This window comes from Pipra filicauda, unplaced genomic scaffold, assembly GCF_003945595.2.
Source record: "Pipra filicauda isolate LSUMZ 115617 unplaced genomic scaffold, ASM394559v2 scaffold186_size1760508_pilon, whole genome shotgun sequence".
NCBI classification, from domain to species: Eukaryota; Metazoa; Chordata; class Aves; order Passeriformes; family Pipridae; genus Pipra; species Pipra filicauda.
The window spans coordinates 1,466,250-1,492,531 of NW_024104294.1; the positions used below are offsets into that span (position 1 = coordinate 1,466,250).

The following is a 26,282-nucleotide window of genomic DNA, read 5'->3' on the forward strand; positions in this document are numbered from 1 at the left end:
AAAGCTACTTTACCGAAACTGGAAATATTTTGTAATAAACATTTAAGAGTTTGCTTTTACACCTTTGTTTCTCTTAGCATCTCAAAGAAACTGGATTACTTGGACACATTTATCAAAACCTGTGCATATTTCATATATTGCTCACCTGTGGAACAAACCTCTACTTACCACAAAAGCTACCTTTCTGCCAAATATATTCTGTTCAAACAAAAAAGTTTGCTCTTTGGTCACAAGTATCAACAACATTAAACAAACATTTTAATAGTAAATGTTACGAATGGGAACATATTATATCAGATATTCCACTTTCAAGCTTTCTGAAGAGAAATGACAAGGTCAGACTTCCCTAGTGATGTTAAAGATTCTGATGGCTATCAAAAGGCCAAAATGCCACAAACGCTCAAATATTTAGTTCATGCCACTGAATTCACCGAGCTTAGCAATGCTCAACTTGCTCCCTATTGTTTGAACACTAGAGCATAGTTAATATTTCACTTATTTCAGAGTACCACATTTAAGAACTAAATGCAATTTGATTACCCATCCTCTTGGCTCCTAATAACTAGAAAGAGACTCATTCCCCATGTTTCTATGTCAAGGGATTTCCTCATTTTCACAATGAAAGAGATGATCTGTTTTCACTGTACACTTTTTCGGTCTTCAGGGAATGGTATTACATATCCTCCTATGACTGGACTGTAGCTGATGTCAGAGCAAGACTAAACTAAGAACAAAGAATGCTTTTCACAATTCCACAAATACAAAATAGGGGTTTGGAAAGCCTACCAGGGGGACAAATAACCAATAAAGCCTACAGTGCTGGAGGAAAAAGCTCTTCTATTTCCAGGACTTACACCACTTCATGAAGGTTTTGCCTTTAATTCAACTACAGGAGTGTTATTACAACTTCTGCAGAAAGAACTCCAAGTTCCAGCCATCCAGGGTCAGAACGCACAAAGGAACAGACTTCTGGTCACTAAGACACATCCCTAGCATCCAAAGCAGTCAAATAATCTCTTCCGTAAAGGAAAAGAAGATTGTTTTCCTTTCATTAACTGCACACATAGAACACTGAGTATTTAAAAAGTCACCACTTTTTACAAAAAGCTGAAAGCAAACACTGCTTATTCATAATACTTATAACTCCCTTACACTATTATGAAAATAAAGCAGGACTCTGTGTCTGACACTCTGTACACTCAGAACTGCTCTCGTACCAAAACTCCCTTCCTTGTCTGGCATTGTAGAATACTGCCAATTCTCTGAGCCAGGACGCGTCTTGTGAAGGACAAATTACTTGAAAGTCGACCCTAGTGACAAGTGAAAATGTGAACTTTCATCTTTTCCTTCAGTGTAGTTGCAGCCCTGGCATCTGCAGGAACGCTCTCTCAAAATCCAGCTCTGTGGAGCAATAAAGAGTTCCAACTGCATAATTACTAAGTCAATCTCCTCTCTTAGGCTTTACCCCCTGGGTTTGAAATTTCTGATTAATATGAAAGCACACTTCCCAAGGCAGGAAGAGCAGGCTCTGTATGAGTGAACCAGGCAGAAAATACATGAACTTCATTAGTAATGGGGTCAGCCTCCGTATTCACCTACAGCCCGTTTTATATTTTCCTTTAGATGTATATTTATTTATATAAAAAAACTATTTATCCTTTAAGGCTACCAGAATTACCACACAGGACAGATCTTCCCTATCAAATCTCTGCACCTGATCAGCACTATATGGGATTTGGTCACAAGACGTGATTTTTAACAACAGCTTCCCAAATATGCAATATGTAACAGCCAGCCACCTCTAGTATCAGATGCTTTTGCTCACTATACAATTCCTGCTTTCATATGAAGAGACAGTTATTTTCATCAGTGTCTTCATGAATTTCCTCAAATATATTTGCTATATATAATTATGTAAGGCCAAAAGTCCAGCTTGCTCTTCCAAAATGTTCAAAGCTTATCAAAAAAAGGCTGCTGAGGGAGTTCTCCCTTTGTCCTGCAGGAAGCCAGCTACATTTTCCTGCTGTGAAGGGTAATGCATTGCTTTAGCTTCTACATGTGCACCTAAAGCTTTTAGCTTTTTCTTTAACATCCTAGAATCACAGAACTGTTGAGGTTGGAAATGACCTCCAAGACCACTGACCTCCAACTGTTTCCCAGCGCTGCCAAGTCCACCACTAAGCCATGGCCCCCCAAGTGCCTTATCTACTCATCTTTTCAATCCCTCCAGGGATGGTGACTGCAGCACTTCCCTGGGTAGCCTGTTCCAAAGCCTGACCATCCTTTCAGTGGAGAAATTTTCCCTCACGTCCCATCTAAACCTCCCCAGGCATAATTTAAGGCTGTTTGCTCTTGTCCTATCACTTGTTACTTGGGAGAACAGAGCAACCTCCACCTGGCTACATCCTCCTTTCAGGTGGTTGAACAGTGTGATAAGATCCCCTGTCCCTCACTCTCCTTTTCTCCAGGCTGAGGCCCCCCAGCTCCCTGAGCTGCTCCTCATCAGACTTGTGCTCCAGACCCTTCACCAGCTCTGCTGCCCTTCTCTGGACACTCTGTTCTTAAGTTTATTGTTCTTATCATTCAACTTACTATCACAAGAAACTAACAGCACAGTATTGAAGTCTTAATTTCAGCAAAAATCATCTGAATGGCTCATTACTTTTCAGTTTTGCTGCTTTGAGTGATTCACTGCATAAAGTAAGTGATGGGTAAAGTGAAGAACAGTTCAGTTTCTATAGGCTATTAAAACAGAAATACAGAAGGCTGGGAACAGGGAAAATGGTCACAGTGCAGGGGAGTGCTGGTCCATTTACCAGTACTGTACATGTCTGAGTTTTAGAGAAACAAGAATTCTGTTGAAAAATGAACTCTCTTTAAGAGAAGTACTGTCCGTTATAAATCATGCTCTGCAAGATACACAGAATACACATAATCCTTGAATCATCACACACATTTGGCCTTACTGGCAGCTTGTGGCATTTACTGCCACAACATAACTGTTATTATACACAAGAATTTTAAAAAATCCCCATTTTCCAATATGAATTACCCCTTTTTAGAGTCATGAGATCAGCAGGAGCACTTGATTTCCTTTTTCCGTGTAGGAAGCACTAAGCCCTCCTAAAAGGAAAGGAAAAAAAAGCAAGATCTACAAAAACAGTACTGCAGTCCAGACTGTATGATAATACTAGTAGGCAAATCAAAGTCAAGTAAAGATTTTCTAGTGACAAAGATTCACTAGAAAATCCTGGTTCAAGGAACCAGGGCTGACTGTTCAGGACATCTTGGGATTGTGTGTTACCTCTGGGCTGCACTGCAATGCCAGCCACAAACATCAGCTCCTGACAATATTCTCTCTCCTCTATATGCACAGAACTGATCTTTTAAGGATGAACTTGAATTATCTCACTTGAAATCAAGGTGGAGTATTCATCAGACTATGACAGTACTAATTAAGCTGCTTCTATCAAATGTGAAGAGCCTAAATCCTTTAGACTCTTATCAAAAACCCCTACTTCAGAAGTCAGCACCTTCCCTCCAAAATCTCCTTGACAGGAAGCTCCAACTCTCAAATAAGAAGTTTCTGAACGAGGAGAATGGGATTACTGCCGACTTCCTCTTCAGGGACATCATTTTAACACACATATTGAATCTTTCCAGTTTTTCTTTTTTTTTGCTTCACAATCCTCTACATTTGCAGTAGAAAAATCCTTCCCATCTTCTACATACTAAAATGCCCTCAAATTCCCAGAGTCCAAGCCCCTCTTTGCTGAGCAACTTTTTCCTCTTTTAAAAGATCTCACCTACCACTAATTCTTCACCATCAGAAACATAATTTCATCTATTTTATCTAAAGCTTCACTAGGGAGATTTGGGATTTTCTCTTCCCTCTCCCGCTGCAGACTCAAAGTGTCAAGCAATCCTTCCTCTCTCCCAAAAGTCACTGTCCCACAATGTTGCTGTGAACAGCCACTCGCAAATGCAATAAATGTGGGGTGCTCTACGTGATTCCAACTGCACTCGGGGCACTCCCCAGCCTCTGCACACATAACTGACAACAGGCAGCCAAAAACTTCTCTGCTGCTCTAAAGTTCAACTTTTCCCTACCATGGAATTTGACCTGGAAGACCTACGCTAAAGATGCACACTACTGACATGGCACGTGGAAAATCTGGGAGAGGTAAAGCTCTAAAAACATTCCACTGAGCATTTCTGAGTGTATTTCTTTCTGAGCATTCCTTCAGCGACCTTGTCACCTTTATTTCAAGACACCCTATAGAAAAGAAGTGTGAAATCTGACACTACCCACTGCCAACCAGTCACTTCATCCAGGCTAGAGAAGAAAAAGTTTTAACTGAAAACTGGGGCTTGAGTAGACAACAACAGGAACAGACATGTTGCTAAATCTTGTTCTTGAGGTCTTACCTGTGTGCTCTTCACTTTGCCTTCCAGAGCACTGTGTGTTTGGAGAATCAAAGCCCACAACTACTATACAAGGTCTCTGCTGACAGATTTAAATCAAGGCTATAACACACACTTGTCATATCTGTATTTAGAGCCCTGGAAATTAACAGTACTATAATAGTTATCTTATTGCTTGACTTACTTTCTCTTTTTCACCAGCACCTAAACAGTTAAAACAGTTTTATTTAAAAATATACTTCAAAATTTATGACAACAAAAGAAAACATGGCTTTCTTTTATGAGAAGATGTACTGAATGAACAGAATATGTCAGAATGTACTAAAAATCCAAAGAAATCATCAATAGGCAACATGAGTTATCACACTGCCAAAAGCACTAAAACCAACCTAGTGCTGCAGAGTCAGAGATTTACTGGTCTGGAAAGAGTAAGGAGCCTCTCGAGCCAAGAGATGTTAGTGCATTAAAAATTGCATTGGATCAAAACACTAGATATAATTTCACTAGGGGGAATCAACGAGGAGCATTGAATTGACATGGGGTTTCTTTCCCCAGAATACATGAAGTCAGCATCTGGCCTTTTTTATTAGAAGTAGCTTCTTTTTTTTTTTTTTTTTCCTTTTTCTTTAAAATTTCTGTATAATAGCTCATTGTTATGCTGAATAGCCAAGATCATTTTATTCTGCAGGCAAACACATTCAATATGGATTTAATAAATAACATGGGTGGGAAAATATGTAATAAGTATTATTTTTCATCAGGAAATTCTGCTGCCTAAAAATGAGAAACTATCCAAGGTCAGTTTGAGATGTTGACATGTGCATTTAAACTCTCACATGTGCATCAATATAGATGTTTTGGGCTGGGTTTTCTTAGTAACAAGGCACTGAGCACATGTCTTTTGATACCCCAACGGCAGCATTTCCATTCAAACATGCAATGAACCTCCAAGTGCTGTTAGTGCTGACCTAGGTGGGATTTTGAGTTTTATTAAGCTGACTTTATTAATTCTGACATTATCAATAGGAGTCCTCGGACTGGAGATGTAACTGCAAAGCACGCTGGTTCTGTTCTGGGGTAAAACAGATCCATTTATTCAGAGATGTTCAGGAACATTTCCTGAGTTAAGATTCAGTCTGGCTCTGATTTGAATCAAGTTGATGACTTGCAAATAGAAACACTTTAATCCCACACAGAGCCAACAGGGAACTCCCAGAGGCCCTCGGATATACTGAATGGGTTCTTTTGGAAAGGAATGCCACACTTCAGGAATGCTGATTGAAAACTATTTCATTTTCCATGAAAAAACAGGACGAGTGCTTTTTCTTTTTCTTTAATCCTCCCTGGCACCAGCCAAAGACACAGACACAGAGTTTTGATGAATTCTGGTCCTCAACTTATAAGCAGTGGTGTCCACATCACACAATGTGCCTCATCACAGTGTATTTTTCCAGCACAAGGTCATTGCTTGGGCTTTAAGAGCCCAGATGTTGCATGTGGAGATCTTGTGTAAACAAAAAGAAATCCCAAGGCACACTCTTTTTCCTCAACAGACTACACGGGTTCAGATTTGTTGGTGTACGTGAGAATTATTATTTATATTTTCAAAACAGATTTTAAGCAGAACAAGTGATTCTCCCACTTTTTTTTTTTTGTTAATTTTTCCAGGAATGGTTTGGTGGTGACCCTGTCGTACATTTGAATTTGATCTATAATTTTGTGTTGACTGCACACTGTCCTAACTCAGAATATTTCTGATATAAATTCCGAGACTTGTTCTGTGTTACAAGGTTAAAAAAAAAAAAAAAAAAAAAAGGCATAATTAAGACAGGTCAACCTGAATCAAACCTGGTTAAAAACCACACAGCTGAAGCTCTCACATGGCTTTCCACTGTAAAGGGTGTTCACGTTACTTCTCTACAATTGCCACCTCTAATACACCAGATGTAGATCCATGCTTTAATTAATACAGTTTAACTCAACAACATCAAATGGTTCTCAAAACAAAGTGGGATGAAAAACATCTGGAACTTTGTTTCACGCAATATGCATATTTAACCATATATGCATAATATTTAATTATATATGCATAATTATTTTTAAAAACTGAAGAGTAAAACACTTTAATAACTAAAATGTCAAGATCCTCCTCCTCCTTGGAGGCAGCACAGCCCGAGATAAATCCAAAGATGAAATCTAAATGGAATCCAAAATTGAAACTAGAAGAATGAACACATCCACAGCTCTTTATGCTTGTAAGCCACACTGAAAACATACCAAAAAAACCACCCCAGAAATAGCATCCAAATACTAACAAGAAAAAGCATTTTCTCATTTACAGCTCAACACAAATATTAAAACAGTTTCAGATAAAGTTTCATTACCCACACCATGGATCAGTAACTGCATCAGTTTTAAATCGCAAGCCAAGATGAGAATGTGTCCAAATTACTCTAAAGGTCATCATAAAGGTTTAATTCCATTTTTATATCCAATTTTTTATTCAAACAAATTATCATGCATGTGAATCTGAGAAATTCAAAGGTTAGTGTGTAAATAGATTTTGAGTTACTTCACCCAAGAGCCCTCAGGCTGTTGAAACTCATATCATCCAAATGGTTCATCTATGGAACACTGAGTTCTTTGGTCCCAAGCCAGTAAAGAACCTCAGCATGTGTCTGACTTTAAAGCACATGAACGCAGGGCTGAACCTGACCGTGGAGTCAGTGAGCCACCTGGAATGGAAGGAAGATGAGGGTGAAGAGTTGCTCCAAGGCATCAAGAAATTTATTCAACAGAACAATATATTCAGTGTTTAGATTGTTCCTCAGACACACTCTGCTGTGCATGCACTTCCTCCTTAGCTAGAAGACCCCAAGCTGACCTGCCTGCTGCAGACACTGAGTGGAGCATCCTGCACTCCTGCAAGGGCTGAGTCCAGCCCAGGACCACCCCAGCTGTGATTACAGTCCCAAAGGGTTACACAGAAAACTGCACAACTGGGAATGCTCTCAGAACACCAAGAGCAAAATGGGGCTGTGAGACCACAGCATATTGTGAAGATGAGACACGAGGCACCACAGAGAGGGAACAATCAGCCAAGCACCTTGCCACTCACCGTTCCAGCACATGCCTGGACAGCACTGAATGGAGGATGAAAATAAAAGAGGACAATTTACTGTGCTAAGATCAGTGCTGGCTTTAAGGTGGCTTCCCTGCTGCATAAAATAAAAACATGGGGATACTCACTAAAGAAAAGGAGGGCTTACAACTAGAGCCAACATACAGTAGACGCAACTGTGCAGCTGCCTCCCAGGAAGGAACGTTGTTTTAATGCTCTGGAAGAGCTTCAAGTCCTCTGAGAGACACTATCCAGGACAGTGCCAATGCAGAAAGCATCTCCACCAGTAGGAGGGATGTTATCTTCAGAAACTCATCCTGCTTTTATATCATGTAGTGATCTTCAGTCTGGACAGGAAGGAAATCATGGTGATGCAGCAGTATCACATCCATTCTTTTCTTTAAAGGGACATTAAAAAATTATTCCAGCCTCTTTTGTGGCCTGTCCATAGCCCTGGGCTTCCCAACACTTCACACAGGGAAAGTCTTGGATACTACACTAACAGAGGGAACTGCATCCCTAATCCTCTCCTTATCTAGCAGCCTTATCCACTTCAAGGGTATCCAAAGTCTTCAAAATGTTGATGTACTGGATGGCATGACTTTTTTGTTACTTTTTTTAAGAAATGTACATCAGTGTTTTACCATGTTTCCATCCTGCCAGGTCTGTAATCTTACAACACACATTTTAAGCAACATGCCAAGGCCAGGACAGCTCCATTCTGACCCCTGCTTAACCAGGACCTCGCGCTGCACCACAAAACCAAGCACGTGTTCTGGTGGCACTTGATGTGACAGCAGTCCCGAAAGGTGTGTCACTGAGTGTGTGGTGGGCAGAGTGGGTGGGCTGGAAGCCTGTTTTTTGCTTTTAGTATTTCAGTTTTATTGATCTTGAAATAAAAACTCACTAAAACTTGCTATAAAACCCATCAGTCATAAAATAAGATCAAAAGCAGGCCTACAGAAAAGATGCCTGCTTGAGGAATAGACCTTGATAATGGCTTCAGAAATACAAGAAAGCACACCCTTAAATAATGTTTATACCCTCAAAACTGCTCTGTTCAGACAGATTATAAAATCAGATAAAACTATCTATTGCCTTGAGTGATGACAGGAAAATGAACATTTCATCCTCTACAGAACCAGCAATCTTCAGATAAGATTTGTCTCTGCCATCACAAGATGAATCACTGTGGGTCTCATGCTGCTGTAATTTATACCAGTCATACCTGGTGTAACTCCAAAGCCTTCACGCAAGTTACTCCACCTTCAAGTAGCCAAGAGAACAATCAGTTTTCAGGTAGAGAGAGATAACTAAGAAATCTTAGAAACCTTCATCAGTTCTTTGCATTTTCCTTGAAGCTGTGTCATTCCTGTTCGTCAGCACATTATTTCTAAGCATACAGTGGGTAGGTGTGCAGGGACACAGTTCATATAGTTTTTTGTACATGTCTTATTTGTCTTTGAATTCTTAGGTATTTTTGCAATAGCAATATCATCGTTGAGGTTAAACTTGTTGCTCAAACGTAACAAACATACTTAAGGAAAAAAGGGAGGGATTTTTAAATACTTTAAAAAAAAGAGAGATGACAAACCTCGCATTCCATTAGAAAGTATATGGATCACACAGAAAAAAATTAAAACAAATTCTGATTTAAACCACTGCAATGACATCTCCTATTCTCCAACTCAAGTGCACTTGACTAATTAAAAAAACCTACTCCACTCTGAAGTTAATGGTACACTCAGAAGAAAAGGCAGTTTGAGCTCTCAAATGCCCCTTGCACATGGCACCAGGGAAAGTCTGCAGAAAAGCAAAGGACTGAACCTCAGCATCCACACGCCAGAGTTCCCAACCAGCAGGACAGGCTGCAAATAAACTGCCTCTGTTTCCACCTTAAAGCAGTGCCCACAGCTCTCAGACTCACTTGCTGCAGTCCCAGAACTCCAAGAGGGTTCCTGAGCTGTTGTGCTCAGTTGGATTAGCTGGATGTCAGGTGTGTTACTGCACAACAGCCATAAATGTCTCAAAATAGATTTGGTGTTGAACAGTAATAGTTTTGCTGTAAGGACGGCAGACTGAGGATATTGAAAAATGAAAGATTTATAGGGAAGAATGGCACCTGTTATTAGATGAATTAATACAGCTAAAGGAGAAAAAAAAAATCTTTTGGACACACAAGTTCTTCAGCCACAGAACTCTGAAGGGCTCTGACCAAAACATAGTCCATTTTTCTTCTGAACTATAATGGCATATCTAATACAATGAAATATCTCACCTTCTCATATGCTTTGCAGAATTTACTCTGCACATTTGAATATCAAAGTATTGCTCCTCTTCCTCTGGCTTTTACAAATTTTACTACCACATACAGAAGCAGCAAGAGTAAGGTAGGTGTCTCTGATAACCAGTCTTAGAATTTGGACAGGGGTAGTGGTGAAAGAGTATTTTTGCTGTTATATTCAGCTAAAACATCATAAGAATAATTTTGTTTTCAACAAAAATTTACTACAGTGGATTTTGGTTCTTTACACATTTAGTTCCTCTGCTGGTCTCTGTAAATTGCATTATTAAACCCACTGCGGTTCCCTCGTTTGCCACTTAATAAGATATTCCATGGCACATCCCAACAAAGTAATCTTCACTCGGGAAACAGAAGCCTCCCTTTTTCTTTAGCATTATAATTTAAAAGCTTTAGTTTCATTCTACCTATGGAGCCAGCGTCCAAGCTCAGTTAAATCAGTGAAAAGATTATCAGGGTTTTTAACTCCTTTTGGACCAAAGCCAAGATGAATTCTTCATTGTTTTGCAAAGACCACATAAATAAATTTAAATCACAGAAGACTTTCTCATTCCTATGTTTTCAGGTAAAAAAACAATATTCACCTTGGTAGGAGCTACTGGCAGTATATCCACCTACCAGCACCTGCCATCACTGACCAGTAACTGGATACCCAGAGGCAGCCTGGATGCCTGAAAACTGTCATCTTAACAGGATATAAATCCTTACAGTCACTCCAGGACAGCAACAGCTTCAGGAGGAACTTCTCGAGCAAGCACTTCTGAGTCACTAAAATTCACTTTACTTCCAATGCACAGACACACTCATTCATTATTCCCAACAGCACTGAAATTAGTTACACACATGAAGACTGATACATTCATAACTAACCAAAAAAATCAACAGCAAAGTAGTCTGGCCTAAAAGGATTCACCCTCCTGCAGGTGGGTCCACTGTTTCTTTAATTTCACATTCTTTTGCTAGTAACCCTAAAACTTTTTTTTATTTTGGCAATAAATTTGGTGGGTTTCTACATTTTCTAAGCATTGTTTTACAGATGACTACATTCGAGGAAATTAATATTTCTGGAGCATAAAGTTTAACACAGTAAAAAAATGAAATATATTTCATAAATGTGTTTGTTATATTTGTACATTTAAAACTAGCCCCAATTTTGTGGGCCATTCTTTTGTCCGCAGTGTGTTTTACACTGCGTGTTTACAACTTCCATAATGTTTCTTTTCCACCAGGTTAGGGAAGAAGAAAGGATGCAGGAGGTGAGCCTGCCAAATCCCAACAGCCTCTTTTCACCCCATGTGCCATGCAACAAGGTGTGCCTCAGATTTAGAAGTTTGTAAGTGTATTTCAGAGACCTACGCCTCTTTGCTTTTAAGATAAAACATTTCACATTTAATGTTAATTGCATACCTACATGACTGGCATTGGGATCATTCCCTGTTGAGTCAGACAAAAAACAGCCCAGATTTTTAACTTCTAGTCCACAGAACAAAACAAAAAAGCAGCTCTTTGCCACATGCCAAAATGTTTCCTTAGAGGAATCTGAATGGGTAGAAACAGAAGAAAGGTTTTCCAGAGATGTTAGACCACATTTTCTGTTGTGACTTTCACACAACCACCCGGGCCAAAACTACTAAGAGAAAAAAGCAGGAAATAACACATGAGGAAGTGATTAAATGCATACAGAAATGTTCTAGCTCAGATAACTGGTTTCAGTCTGGTCAGTTGTATTTCTCAGAATGCTCTTTATCCACCCAGAATTACTGCTTATCCAGTGGTATGAGCACTGCTCCATGGATCCAGAGTCACACAGGACTCTGCAGCTGGGCTGGGCAAACTAAGCCTGGTCATAGAGAGAGGGAACGAGGAGTGGTTTCTGGAGCAGCAACTTCTACACGAGGTGCAGTGGGGCACAGGGCTTCAGGCATTCCAGGAAACAATGGTCACATATGGAAAATGCAGACACTTGAAAGGGGCCTTCTCAGAACACGACTAAAGGGGGAAAAAATAAAAGAGATCTAAAAGCTCCGTGTTTCTACATATGCACCTCTAAAATCCTGGTAGCAGATACATACCATTTATTGCTATGAAAAGCCTCTACTCATGTTCACAGCCTTCTATTTACAGTGAATATTATGAAACCCAACAAAAGCAGTAACAAAGGGTAAAGAAATTATTACATCACCTACAAACATACCTCTTTCCCATGGCAATCTAAGAAAAACTAAAGGAAGCTCTCCCAAGCGTTGGACAGCACAAACCAGAAAAAAAATCACACATTTGCAAAACAGTCACAGCAAAAAGTGAAAAAAACTGTTAAAACTCTCCTTTCTAATAAGAATCCACTAAGGTTTGCATCAATACTTACATTCCAAACGTAAACATCTGCAGAGATCCTAATTTTAGCATGGCACATCAAAGGCAAAAGTCTTAATACATGAAAAAGAGAGCCAATCTCAAACCTCTCCCTTCCTGACAAAAGATTTGGAGCAGATGTAGTTATCCTCAGCTGGACAAAGCTGTTGGATCCTCCACTATCTGATAAAAATCACCCTTTGGTTGCTGTGAACAGGCCTGCAAGACTGAGGAAAAGACTTGAGAGTATGTACGGAAGACATGACCCATAAATTCCTTACTTTCAAGTCCTGTTCTTACATTGCTTTCATTCAGATTCATACCAAAGGAAAGAGCTCCTTCACACAATATTTGAAGAACAGTTAGAGAGTCAATAGGAAGCTGATGGGTAACAGCACTAATAATTTCCCCACTAACATGGATAAGAAATAATGCAGCAGATTTTATCTATACCCATACAAACCTTCCTAATTCCTAAAACTAAACTACCTGAGTTTAGAGAAAACGTCTTAAGCTTTCTGCAAGGATGGTGACAATTACAGATTCAGTACTTCATTAGGTAAGCCCCAACTCTCCAAAAAAACAGCAAACAAAAGGTATGATCCAATAGCTACACTTTAAAATACTTACACTCCACCTACATGGCCCAGTGGAGAAATGCAATCCTAACAGACATCCATGAAGAAGGCACAGGACGAGGAATCCACGTCAGCTTCGAATCTTATATATTGCACGTATTTCATAGATACTTTTGAGGACAGATGAAAAGCCATTTCAACTTAAGTCACGTGGAAGAGTAAATTTTACTGAGAATCATGTTCACATGCCATGGATTTGAGCAAATACCTCTCCATGGTTATAGCGCAGCAGTCTACTTGCACGTTCCTGCATCCTTACAAACTCCAGTCTCCCTCACCACCCTGCTGCACACAGGACTGGTCCCAGTTCTGCTTCACAGCAGCTCTGACAGTCATGCCATGGGGAGGCACAAGGCGTGGTTCAGCTGTTCTGATGTACAACTGTCCAACTCCAAATCAATGATCCTAAACTAAGGTAGAGTAATCAGTAAATACAGGGCCAACACTCCATGAGGCACCAGTCCCTGCTGTGCACAAACACTTCCTCCTCTCCTCCCCGAGAGACATACCTAAGGGAAAAGCATCAAGGACAACAGGGGAAAAACTGAAGTAACAAAGAAGTGAAAAAGGACTGATCTATGTGTTCACCTATTTGTGCTGTGAGGGGCTCAAACACACCACCAGTTTTAATTTCCCTACCTCCAAGTTTGGTACAACTCTAAAGTTTTGAAAACATTCTGCCTGAGAGTGAATGCTCATAAGAATAAACTCACTTAAAATCAAGTACACCTCTTTTTAAACTAAAGTAGCCTCAACGCCTACCAGCCACAACGCCCTCAACTGATGGATGACCAGGAAAGCCATGACACTCTAGAGCACCAAGCAAATTAGGAACTGAGATCAAATCCAAATTCTGAAATCTGATCTAAAAATCCCAATGTGACAAGTGTGCTTGTAAACACTCAGACTGCCATCTCTTACAGAGAAAACCATGATCCTACTGCTTTTATACACCCTCCGTCTGCATTCCTGTCTCTCCTGTTACAGTAACCCTAATCTTCCTGGAACTGGCACTGTGTCTTAAGAGTTTTATAGACAGCACGGTGAAGTCCCAGCCCATAAATAAAATACCACACAACAGCAGTAAGTAATTTTCTGTTAAAAACTGGGAGAAAAGAAAACTTCATCCTCTTTTTCTACAACTATACACACGTAACAGTTTAGATCAATAATGCATTATGTTACACAGAATTACTAAAAAGCACATATACAAACTGCTCTAAGAGTAAAAAAAAATATATCTGTATAACAGATAAATTATTTTTCTAGAAAAAAAACCAAATTAATCTAAGCTATTCTACACTTGCCTCTTAAATTAAGGGAAAAGAAAAATGAAAGTGTATACCTGTAAACCTGAGAAAGAAAGTTTTAATTTTCTGAGTACAATTTTCATCCATTGAAAGTCTACAGCTGGCAGAAGAGAGCACACTGCAAACCGAAATGCCACACTACCCTCACTGGGGCACGCATCTAAGGCTGGAATCTACTGCTTTCCCCTGAACATACTTGCTTTGAGATTCTGCTCTCTTAACCTTGCAGTCTCACACAGTCATTTTCTTTTTGAAGCCTGAAAATGCAAAATTGAGAATGAAGAATTTTCTTCAAATCAGTCCTTTTGCACTCAGTTCTCTACAATGTTTTTTCCATATTTTTACTGAATTGCCCAACAGTTTCAATATTACCAAGAGAAGTAATACTTTGTTCAAAGAACATCTAAAACTTTGCACCTAGAAATGGCCTACAAGGATGCCTTTCCTGTTTCCAAACTCACAAGAAAAGGACTAATAAAAAAACAAAAGTAATTTTAAACAGCTGATCATCTTTGGGAGAAAAGGATATGTAATTAAAAGCTGAATTATCACTGAAATACCCCCAAACTGACAGTCGGTGGTCTTTTTATTTCAAAAAAGTTTTGTGCAGGATCTTCATACACTTACACTCCCATTCAAACATCTGTCAGAACACATTGTTTCTCAGGATTTCACCCACTTTTTTTTTCCCAAAATGTCAGACTGACTTAGGCAAGTGGGAACTTGGACTTGGCTGCACTGAGAACAACTTTATTCTTACTGAAGTACTCACACAGCCAGCAGCAGAATCACTGGTTTGAGGGACTTGCTGTAATTAGAGACTGAGCGGCGATGATATCTGCATGGAAATGTCACACAAAAGGCAGAAGTGCCATAACAAAACTGAAATAGAGGAAGAAAATCACCCACCTTCTCGCCGGCAGGAAGGAGGCCACAGAAATTTCACAACATGGTTGTGAATAAAGTGTGTAACTCCAGAAAAAAGGACACTAAAAGAGATACCAGAAACACTGTCTCCAAGAAGTTGCTGTCACAACAGGAATTGTGCTTCAGTCTCCCGAGGTAGACAAGCCCCTGGACTCATTTGCTCACTTTGCTTTTGCAGGTTCTTATTTTTTTTTTCCACTGTGCTTTTATATTATGGAGATACAGTCAACAGCCTGACAAGGTATTGGGAGGAACAAAGAGGGAGAAAAGGCAATTACAACCACCAACAGGTGAAATATGGACAGAGGGACAGCAAATAATCAAACTCATGGTCACATGATGTGTGTGTATATACATTAGATTTCTTATTCTAGCACCAATATACCCAACCCACATCGCCTGAACAATAGCTATAAAGAGATAATGAAGGGACTGTCCCTTCCCCAAATTGCTGACATTCTAGGCATCAAATGGCAGCCACAGCCAGACAAGTTCAGGAACCAAGTCTATAGGATGATTATAAATCTTGATATTTGGATAATATCTTATCGAAGATGATTTGCTGTTTCCTTTTAAATGTATTTAAGGTACATTTCTCTCACCACTTCCCATTATAGTGTTTTTCCAAAGCCTTGGGCCAAACAGTTCTGTAAAATCTGTATTTAGTAAAATTTAATGTTACAAAGATATCTAAACAATGTAACACTTTTGCTTAGCAGTCAACGCACTGCAATTCTAGTAACCAGCCAAAAACTTCGATACTCCTAAGTATATAAACATTTCCAGTATACGTTTCTGGCAATATGATCCAGTTATCCACAAGCACTGTTCTGCATATGCATTCCTGAGAAACAACTGCACACTATTCCATAAATCAAACCTGCCCACAACATGCAGGAACTCCTCACAGTGAACTACTCCCAAGTACAACTGCTGGTTGCCACTGGATATAAGGTCATTCCAGTGCAATAAATAAGACTTGATATAAGGTTATCCTATGTTTAACAATACAGTCACTAGCTTTAGTTATCCTTCAAAGAGTTCTGTGGACATGAACTTTGTTACTAGAAACAGTTCGCAAGACAATGATTTTCATTCCATAGCTACAACTACAAGTTCTACCTAAGTTTTCATTAATTTTTCCACTTGAATTTGCTATTTTGAAAGCATAAAGGCATCAGAATTTTCTAATTTCCTCCAGTATTGATCCCTCTGATTTTTCCTATGTTCTTTTAAAGACTAATAATTCTTTCTTCCTAACAAGCTGCCCAAAGGACAAGGCACAGCCGGGGGATACATTAATGCAATCAGAAACACAAGTTATCAAGTTCAACATTACTATAGCACTTAGGGATGCTAATGAACTCTGGGATCACAGGTGCTGCAGAGATCCCAAATAAATCCTGGTGCCTGTCTCAAGGCTGCCAATAAAATGGAAGGCAGACAACAGCTGATGGATTCACACACACAGGGAGGAAGGACAGAAAGGGGCACGAGCATGAGAAACCCAGTCAGTGCAAGAGGCAGGAGATTCAGTATATTCTGGGTTGACTTTTCACAAGCATTTTGCTTATCATGACCTTAAAGACAGCTTTAAGAATGGCATTTAAAGGAAGACAATGAAGGCACGGAGCATCTTCACAACTTGCCAGTCTCTAACATGAAAGACAGCATGGGAAAAAATCAAAAACATACCCAACTGAATTTTAATAGTAAGTGAAAAGACTGCAGTGTTGGCCTGTGATGGTACCTGACATTTAAATAAATCATGAATCACAGGTGACCAGCAGCATGGACTACACTGGAAAATACAAGATGAAAGGCATGCTTCAGATGCAGGAGGGTAGCACCATCAAGGAACCAAAGAATGTTATCAGTAGTTTGATTAGGGAAATTATCTTTTCAGCAGGATTCAGGTAACCTTGAAAAAAACAAAGAAAACAGTGAAAAAGGAACACTGGATACTTGCTTTTCACAGTATACTATGGCAGATGAAACACTATGGGAAAAATCTAGAGGCACGCAGTCTTAGGGGACATGAGAGGCTGGAATGAAACTTCTGCACAAGCTCATTCTATGTTTAATATGCACTACAGAAAAATTTTGAAGGTGAAGGTTTATTTGGGTTTTTTCCACGTTTAATTTTCAGTTTGTATGAAATGAAGCAAATGAAGCAAATTTCTCAAATTATTAATGGATAATAGATCAACTCTGATTCCAATTTCTGCGAAAAATGGAACAAGTCACCACGTAAGAAACACATTAATTCTTTTGTAATGTACAGCTTGAAAACATCAATCTGAATCTAGAATCTTGACAAAAGCATACACACAACTTCTGAAAAGGTAAGATTCCAAAGCATCACAGGTAGCCTTTCAGCAAAAAAAAAAAAAAACAAAACAAAAAAACAAAACTTCACACCATTTGAAATATTTAGAGACAGAACATATGAGTTCAATAATCACCATTCACAATGTAATGTTAATATTTACCCACAGTCCCCAGCACACCAGCAAGATTTTCTTTTAATTTTGCACATTCAGAAGATAAAAGGGGTGAGCATTAGGGAACAGCACATTGTAAACTTTTTATTTTGCTGAGAAAAGGACAATGAGAGGGAAGAATTTAACATTCTCTTCCCTCACCCCACATGCAGACAAAGACTGAAGCCCTGGGCTCTGAAACCATAACTGGCATATAAAAGAGACAATAACTACACTTTTAAATGAAAAAACTTCAGAATCAAGTCAGACAGTAGAATTAGAAGGCAGTATGTTTAAAGGAAGCCGCCTAATTGTCAACATGTGGTCGGCATTGCCAATTTTTTTGTGGTAGCCAAAAGATAACCTGCGGGAAGAGGAATTAATGGATAGTGGGGCCAACAACAGACTGGATAATGGGTGCATCTCAACCTAACTCGGGAAACTGTGGAATTATCAGTCTCTGGGGAACAGCAGGGTAAGAGGGAAGCATGTTCATGTTTCTGATGGATTTCCTTGATCATTTACTGGCTACGACTGGATCAGGTGGCCCTGTTTGCAGCACAGGGAATACAGGGCAGTTCCTGACACAACAGCACCAATAGAGGATAAAACCTGGATGGCAGAACCAGACCACTATCTGAAGGGTAATGCTTCATCACTACAGCACTGCAGTGTCTTGGTTACACAGGACACTTATTCCTAAAGGACTCTGCCTCCCTTACCCCACAGTTCATCCTTCATTACCTCTACCCACCACAAACTGTTTTACAGTAGATAGCAAATCAGGGGAATTCCTTTCTCCAAACTCGTGGTATACTGAGCACTCTGCATTTATGAACTTTCTGGTAGCACCAGAATACAAAGAAGGAATCTTATCCCCTAAGAGTTGATGCAGAACACTCCTTCCTCATACTGCACTGCTCTGAAACACTCACCTGGTCCACAGTCAGGGCAAAGTAGCCCAACCGCGCCAAGATCAAGGACAAAACAAGTATCTCTCACTCTTGCAGCAAACACCTCAGGAGACTACAACCAGACAAAATGCCCTTCCCCTCAAAGGTCTCTAGAAATCACAAATACTTTTGTGAGGGAACAGAAGAGGTCACAAAGATAATCTAAGTTGCATTCTTGGCTCTTGCCATGCTACGATGTGCCACTTTAGCAAAGACATTTTCCCTCCCCTGTGGCTCACTTCCCCTATGCCCAGCACCAATACAGCCACACTCAAGTCCTCTCCCAAGTGCTCATGGTCTAAAGACAAAAAGTATCCTGTAAAGTGCTGATTCACTGGTGCACTGGAATAGGAGTGAACAGCATACAGGAGGGGAGCCTCTCTCTCTGCAGGAAATCATTTTTGCACCGAGCCCAAACCAAATTCTACATCCCAGCCAACTTTCAGAGCTAAGGTCAGCAGAGTACAAAACTCTGCTCAGCAGGGTTAGACAAGTGGAAAGGGGTGGGTAACAATTTGGCTGAATAAATGACCAAGTAGTAGGGGATTACAAAACACTATTTAAAAAACAACACTTCTGCATTTCTATAATCCAGCAGTAAATAACAGAAACCAGAAGCACTGGTGGTGAGGGTTGGCAGGTTTCTGATGGCAATGGTTGGCTTTGCTTTTTAAATAGCTCGTTGATTTTGGACTGCATCCATCTCCAGCATTGTGACTACACTTCATATAGTAATTTACTTCAAGCCAGAGTGTGCTTCTTCAGCCAAGTCTTTGTTTTGTAAATGTCACAGCACTTCAACACCATTAACCAGCCACCCCTATTCCAAGCTGATATTCCTAAATTCAGTAAAAGTAAGTATGAGCAACACTGCAACTGAGTCAAATGAAAATGGAGACTGTATTTGACTCTGCATAGCTCTGAGTGCCAGTGTACCATATTACTTATTTCTGGGAAAGTTCAGGGCAGTTCATTACTGGGTTCACTAATGTTATCCATCCCAAGACCCACAGAAACCAGACAGTCATTCCCATTCCCCATGCAGGATGTTATACGAAAAACTTTGCGCTTAAGGACTTTATGGATCAACTGGGCATTAACTTCCAGGCATTTTACTGACAACCAGCAGTCCTGGGCTCCATCCCTGCTACAACTAACTGCCCTCTCCATATCATTTGTGTCCTTCCCAGTTGCTTTATTGGATCAGGCCAAAACAATGTGCAAGCACCACATTGTCAGGGCAACTCCAGCTATTAGAAACTGCAACAAGGTGCTTTCCCAACTATCATTCCCCATTCCATAGAAAGCAGAAGGTAAGCACAGCTTTGTCAAATCCCTTGGGTTTGGAGCGAGAGGAACAGTGCTACAAAGCTTCCCTCCTATAGCTGTGAGAACATGAGAACACCTGGTCCCGCCACCTTCATTAAGGTCAAGTGAATGCTATTTCAGAGAAACAAGACAAAATTAGTGCTTTATGGCCAACGTATTTTCATTCATGAAAGCTTTCTCTTAAGAGGCTGAGTGAACAATTCCTGTTCCTTGCTGTAAAAAACAAGTGCAAAGAACAGTAATTTTTTTGAATTCCTGAGCTCAAAGTTTTTCACCACTATCTCCAACAGCTGCTAATTTGGTGACTGAAAAGTGATGTACATTTAAAAGTACCTTGTTCTGTCCCTCCGCAGAGACCATCAGCAGAACAAATAAATTACCGGTATCTGGATTCTCATTACCTCAAATTAGCTTCAGCATAAGATGACAGGAGCAGAGACAAGCTATCTGTGGGTCCTTTAGGGGCACCTGTTAGCACCACATAAAGGACACAGAAAAGAGAGGCCAGGTTCTCTCTGTTGTCTGCTCCCAACAAAGCCTTCCTGTCAGACCATTAATACCTCTTCTGACAGCAACTTTCAGCCTGCACACCCACAGCACTTCTAATCCACTAACAATGAATTAGTTGCCTTACTTGGAAGTGCCCCAAGGAGTGCAGGGACTGCATAAGGGAATGGGGGGGGGGGGGCAGGGTTAGCAGAAGGATGGCTGTGCCAAGTAATATGTAGCATCACCACAAAGACATAAATCTAAAACAATGCATTTGATTATGTGCAAGCTTCAAAAAATATTGGGGCAAAAAGCAGTAAGTTTAAAGGAGAATCTTCGGGTTATCGAAGGGGAAACCACTTAAAAAATGAAAGCATCCCATTTGTCATCCATTTAAACAGGCCTCCTAGGCCTTTCAGGCTGCAGCCACAGGAGAAAGACAGAAAGGCAGGCACATCTTTGGATGGGACAGACTGACCGGGTCCAAAATGCATCCAAACAAAGGCCCCTGTGTAGAGCCAGAGGGAGACACGCTGGTATCGTTACAACAGGCACAATGTCCTCAGTTACACTGCTCCTGTTACAGTCTGGAACACTTGCACACCTCCCTGCACTTACTCCACTTTGCCTGTGACTCCATTTGGAGCAGAGAATCACACATCTGTCGAGTGACTTACCATGGCTATGGCTTTTAGGCTACACCATGGACCAAAACATGAAGAGAAAGTAAATCCAGCAGCTTTCCATGAAACCCTCCCCCAGGGGCCTGGTTACATTCAACATGCCAAACACCAAAGATTTTGTGACGCTGTATGATTTCACCAGAGCTGATTGCGATGAATTCCTAAGCAGCCAGCTGGCCATTTCATTCCTGTCTCTCTCCCTTCTTCCTGTCCTGTGACTAATGGGGAGGGCATTTGGCAGCCCAGGCCAATGTGCCTCCTCCTACTCAAATGAGATGTATCAGCAACAGCACTGGAGACAGGCATTCCAGCAAAACACACCCAGCAGAAGCTTGATTTATTAAGTGTTCAGGCAAAGACTGGCTTGCTAATATTGAAAAGTTTAAATGGGAAGAAACAGTGGGGTTGAACCATAGTGCTAAAGTTGTCCATATGTATGGATTGTGCACTAGCCCAAATACAACAAGCCTGCCCACAGCTGTGGCAGCTTAATCAAGTCTTAGACTAATTATTTTGCACATCTAAATCTGTGAAAATTGTCTTATTTCAGCTGTGGGCAAAGCTACTTAAACAACATTTTCAATTGCAAGAAGAAAAACCAAAACAACATTTCTTCAAGACCAAAATATCCACAGCCAACTACAGCACTGAGGCAGTGCAGAGGCAATATTTAACCCAACTCATATCAAAACTCCTACTCACACGAGAAAGGTTTTTATTATTAATACTTTTGGCATTTGCAGGTCCTCAGAAGTGCCTTTTTACTTTTATCAAAGCATAGAAGGAAATAAGAACTCAAAAAGAAAACAAAAAACATTCTCTCTGGGTGTCCCCCCTTCCAAAAAAGTTGATCTCTTCCCCCTGAAATTTAATTCCCACCACTATGTTCTCAGAGCTGGACAGCTGAAAATCCATTTATTATACCACAGTACTCTTAAGAATTATTTCATCAGTAGGAGTATAATATTAATGGTATTGTCTGCTTTAAGTGCATAAAAATTAGTTAACACTTTTTTTCCTCAGCAGTAGGCAGCAAGGCTAACTACTGCTTTGCTTTGACTACACTAAGAGTACTAAAAATTCTGTATATAAAAATAAATTGTGCATGAAAACTGTACAAGTAAACACTATTTTTTAGCATGTCTGAGTCAGTTCTCTCTGCTGCAAGGAACATGAAATCTGAAAGGTGTCTGAAAGCTTCTAATATCAGGATACTCTTTTCTCGGACTGTAAAGTGTGCTGTTGGCACACTCGCTTTATCATTCAAAATAGCAACAAACGAAAACACTCCAAAAGGACAGAGTTAATTCCATGCAAAGATCTTCCTTCTCAGTAAATGTCTTGCACAGCACCACTCTTAGCAACAGAATGTTTATCCAGCACAAGATAAAGAGAGAGGCTTTTCACTGACACCTGGGACAAAACCAAAGAACAAAAGCAGCTCCCAAAGCAAGAGAGCAAAGTTAAATTTTTCAAGTGTTCCCACCTAATGTAGACAGGAGGCCAGCCATAGCAAGTTACAACAAACAACCTATTCACCCACTTCCAGAGAATGCTTGTAAATTTAAACTGTGTGAAATGTCTAACTACCTCTTTCATTCCATCAAAAGGCTTCATCAGCAATGGACAATAAAGCCACTGGCTTGACCTAAAGGGGCTGGTAGGTTAATCTATTCTGACCTTATCTTTATTCAATCATAATACTAAAAGATTGCTTGAATGAATAACCAGCATTTAACAATGCCTACAGCCGCTCTTTCACTACAGTGCTCCTCTGAAGTGCCCTCCAAACCAATTTTTTAATCACGGGGAATATTACACATTTTCAAAAATTAATTGTAAAATAAACCAAAATGCCATTTCTCGCTCATTCGTCCAAAACAGAAAAAAAGAGGTAAAAAAAAACAAAAGCAGAAGAAAAATTTTATCTTGCCCCTGCACGTCTCTTTCAGATTTCCATCATCATTTATTGTCAATTTTAGACAATATGCTATCTCTTCTTAACTGTCAATCACACCTTTTACTTCTAGTATTTTCACTCAAATGGAAGAAACTAGACAAAAAGAGCTGCTACTTAATAAAACCTGCCTTGTAACAACAGGCTTAATCATACAGGCCTCAACACTTTGTATTTTAATAACTACTGGTTTGTTTTCAAAGCCTATTCCATCAGGGCACTCAGCACTAAACACAGCAAAGCAGCAAGTCAAAATTTAGCACATTCTTAGGCCCACAGAAGTCAGTAAACTGGATTCACCAGTCAATGACTGATTTAATCACTCAACTCTCATATGTTTACATATGTCACAACCTATATCTAAATGCCCTTCTGGAGAAAAGTCTCCAGAGCTCAACACTACAGTGCACAGTCCTACCCAAGCATCTTCCTCTTTGTAACAACACAATAACCACCTGTAAGAAGAAACTCCATAGTCTGACATGACCCTGCTAGAGCAAGTTAGTAGTAAAGCATTTTGACACGAAGCAAGAGCTGTGCTCTCATTTGACACATCAGTTCGAGCACTTACTCTTCAGCATCAACAAGCAAATGCATCTTCATTTAATGTTCTACACCTGTAAATGATTTGGCAAAACACAAGGGAAGATAAAAAAAAGTACAGCCATCAGGCACCAAAATGACACTTGAAAATGCCATTAAAAAAAAATCCATGCCAAGCCCAGGAACAAGGTCTAAGTTTAAATCTATTCCTGATTAGATTTAGGCAGATGCTTGAAATATCAGTCTAGACTAAGTGCCATTACCTTTCTCCAAAAGCACAAAGAACAAGCAAGTCAACCATATGGCAGTGACTACAGCATGCGATACCAGAGGAATGAAAAATAAAAGGTAAGAGTTTTTCCTTTGTATTGCAGAGAATACTGCTACAAACTACTCAAAAGTTCCTACCTTGAAAAGCTGTGATATGACCAACAATCATGTACTTTAGTTCGAAGTTCAGTGCCTGAATACTTTGAGTCCTCTCTCTCCGAACAGCGGCCTGGTAGCTTTCTTCCATTTTTTTGGTGCAACATGTTGGTGCCCTGTGTTGACAGATCTGTAAATCTGACTCTTAAAGCAAACAAGAAAAACACAGCAGTTAGAAAACCTTTTAAACCTATGCCATAAAAACAATGCTTCTTAATGTCAGAACTACCATGTTTCAGATTCTGAAACAAAACCAAACCCGCAAGGAACGACACTGTGAAACTCAGCTGCTGTCACAAGAACATAAATTTATGACCATTTCATCTAAATTTGGGTAACATCACATTATCAGTTAATAAGTTATTTTACACTGTTAAGAGCACTGGGCAGAAAAAGCATCTGAGCACAGTCAAAGTCAAGGACAACAGAATTATTGACGATACATTTCCACTGTACACCTTGTGCTAAAGGTATCAAAACTTGAACATGTGGGTGATAACCGTGCCTCAAATTAGGATCCAATACTCACCACCCCCACAGTGCCTTGAGGAATCACCTACTCACCTCTTACACTAGGGGAACCAGCTTAAAAAAAAAATCTTTGAACTCCTAAGCAGCTCACCAAAAAAAACCCCAAAAAATTGTAAAGGCATTGAAATCACTCCCACCTTGCAACTACAGAGGAAGTTGAAAGTCAATTAAAAAACTTGATTTTTATAGGATGTTTTTATTTTTTTAAAAGTAATTCCATCTTTGTACATGTTTCATTAAGTTTAGTACCCTTAATTAGGAAACCCACATCACACAGAGTTGTGAATGGACATTTAGGGTCTATCTGTTCTACACCATAGGATTTACAGGTGCCAGAAAGGATCTGGTACAGACTGCAGATGAGTATATTCTGGTGCTTCACAAACATATGTTTTAAGAAGGGGATGAAAGAAAGCAAGAGACTATTAAATAAACTAGAGGCACATAGAAAATACGAGAGCCAAAACAGTCACACGATATTAAAAAGCAGATATTTCCACTGCAATTTCTCAGTGGAACAGGAACATCCCAGCAGGAAGTCTCATGACAGTGTCAGGCACTTCTTTCCCTCCACTTTGAGGCAGAAATGGTGGTCCTGAGGGAACGGGGTTGCAGGTGTCCACCTCCAGCCCATCTCTCAAGCTTTAAGGAGACAGCCTTTCCAAGGAAAGCCAGTGCCACACAGAGGGCCAAGCTGGGTTGGACCCAAAGCAGTGCTGAGACACCAGCACCCTCCCTGCACCAGGTCTGGAGCTGGCCTGTGCCCACACTGCCACCTCTCTGCACCCTCTCTGCTTCTAAACCACTGTTAACACCACTAGCAGTCCCCTTCCCAGATGGAAACAGCCCCAGTCCTCAAAAAGGCCATAATTCCTCCTCAGCATTTCTCACTCAGGCCACTGCAGAGCACTAAGGCCAAGCCCCGAGATAGAAACATTAATGAACAATCACACTGCACTAATCCTCACACCTGGCCTTGCAGGTTAACACATGACAATGCTCCACACAGAACTGACAAGGACTGAAAACAAGAGGATGCAGACTGAAAAATCTGTAGAATCACCCAAACGACCAGGCACTGCTCAGAGCCAGCTCCAGGTCATCAGCAGCTAACTGAGACCAAACCCGCAGAGAGGAGTTCAGTAAATCTCCCTTGTCAGGAAAAAAAATAAAAACACCAAGCTGGCTGAAACATCTCATTCGACTTGAAAATGTTGTTTCCAGTTTATAGCAACTCTCATTTAAAAGTGAGGCTAATTTGTGTCAAAAAGGTCAAAAGCAAAGGGAAATATCTGAATTAACCACATTTTTGTACCAGTTTACAAACAAACATCAAAGTTGTCACAGACTGAGCTAACTCAGGATACCATTCTGGAGGTGGATTTGTTTTACGCTTCAGTCTAATTTCAAAAATGGGAAACAACAAGTCTCCCCAGTCAGATCTGCAGTCCCAGACCCCGCTGAAAGCCCAAGATAAGACCATTGTGCTCTGGTAGGAACCAGCAGGCTGCCAAAAGCAGCAGCAGGAAGGCTGCACTTGTCACCAGCTGGGCGCACTCCTCTGTTCCCGCCTGCCAGAGAAGCTGCCCGAGGTTGAAATTAGCTTCTTGGTCAGGCTAATTTTAACTTGGGCGGGTTCCCTGATCCAGTTCACCCCCTAACACGTTTGTTCTGTCACAAGGAACTGGGGGCCGGGGAAGGACCACTTCTCTGAGCTGGCACCACAAAGCATGTGTGAAATTATAGTACAGGCTGCTGAGCAACTCAGTGCACAATCAGGTGTCCAAGCAGAGGGGATGTAAATGTTACTTGG

General features: G+C 40.3%; 1 protein-coding gene across 3 annotated transcripts in view; it reads right to left on the reverse strand.

The window, feature by feature from the left end:
• Positions 1–26,282, reverse strand: part of LOC113990140 (glypican-5-like) — a 359,722-nt gene that overhangs the window by 311,567 nt on the left and 21,873 nt on the right. For all 3 annotated transcript variants that reach the window (XR_005563090.1, XM_027725265.2, XM_027725264.2), the window contains exon 2: positions 23,921–24,082. Coding sequence is in view for 2 of the 3 variants with exons in the window: in XM_027725265.2 (XP_027581066.1) it covers positions 23,921–24,082 (162 nt within the window). In the remaining variant the exon portion in view is untranslated. The remainder of the gene's footprint in view (positions 1–23,920; positions 24,083–26,282) is intronic.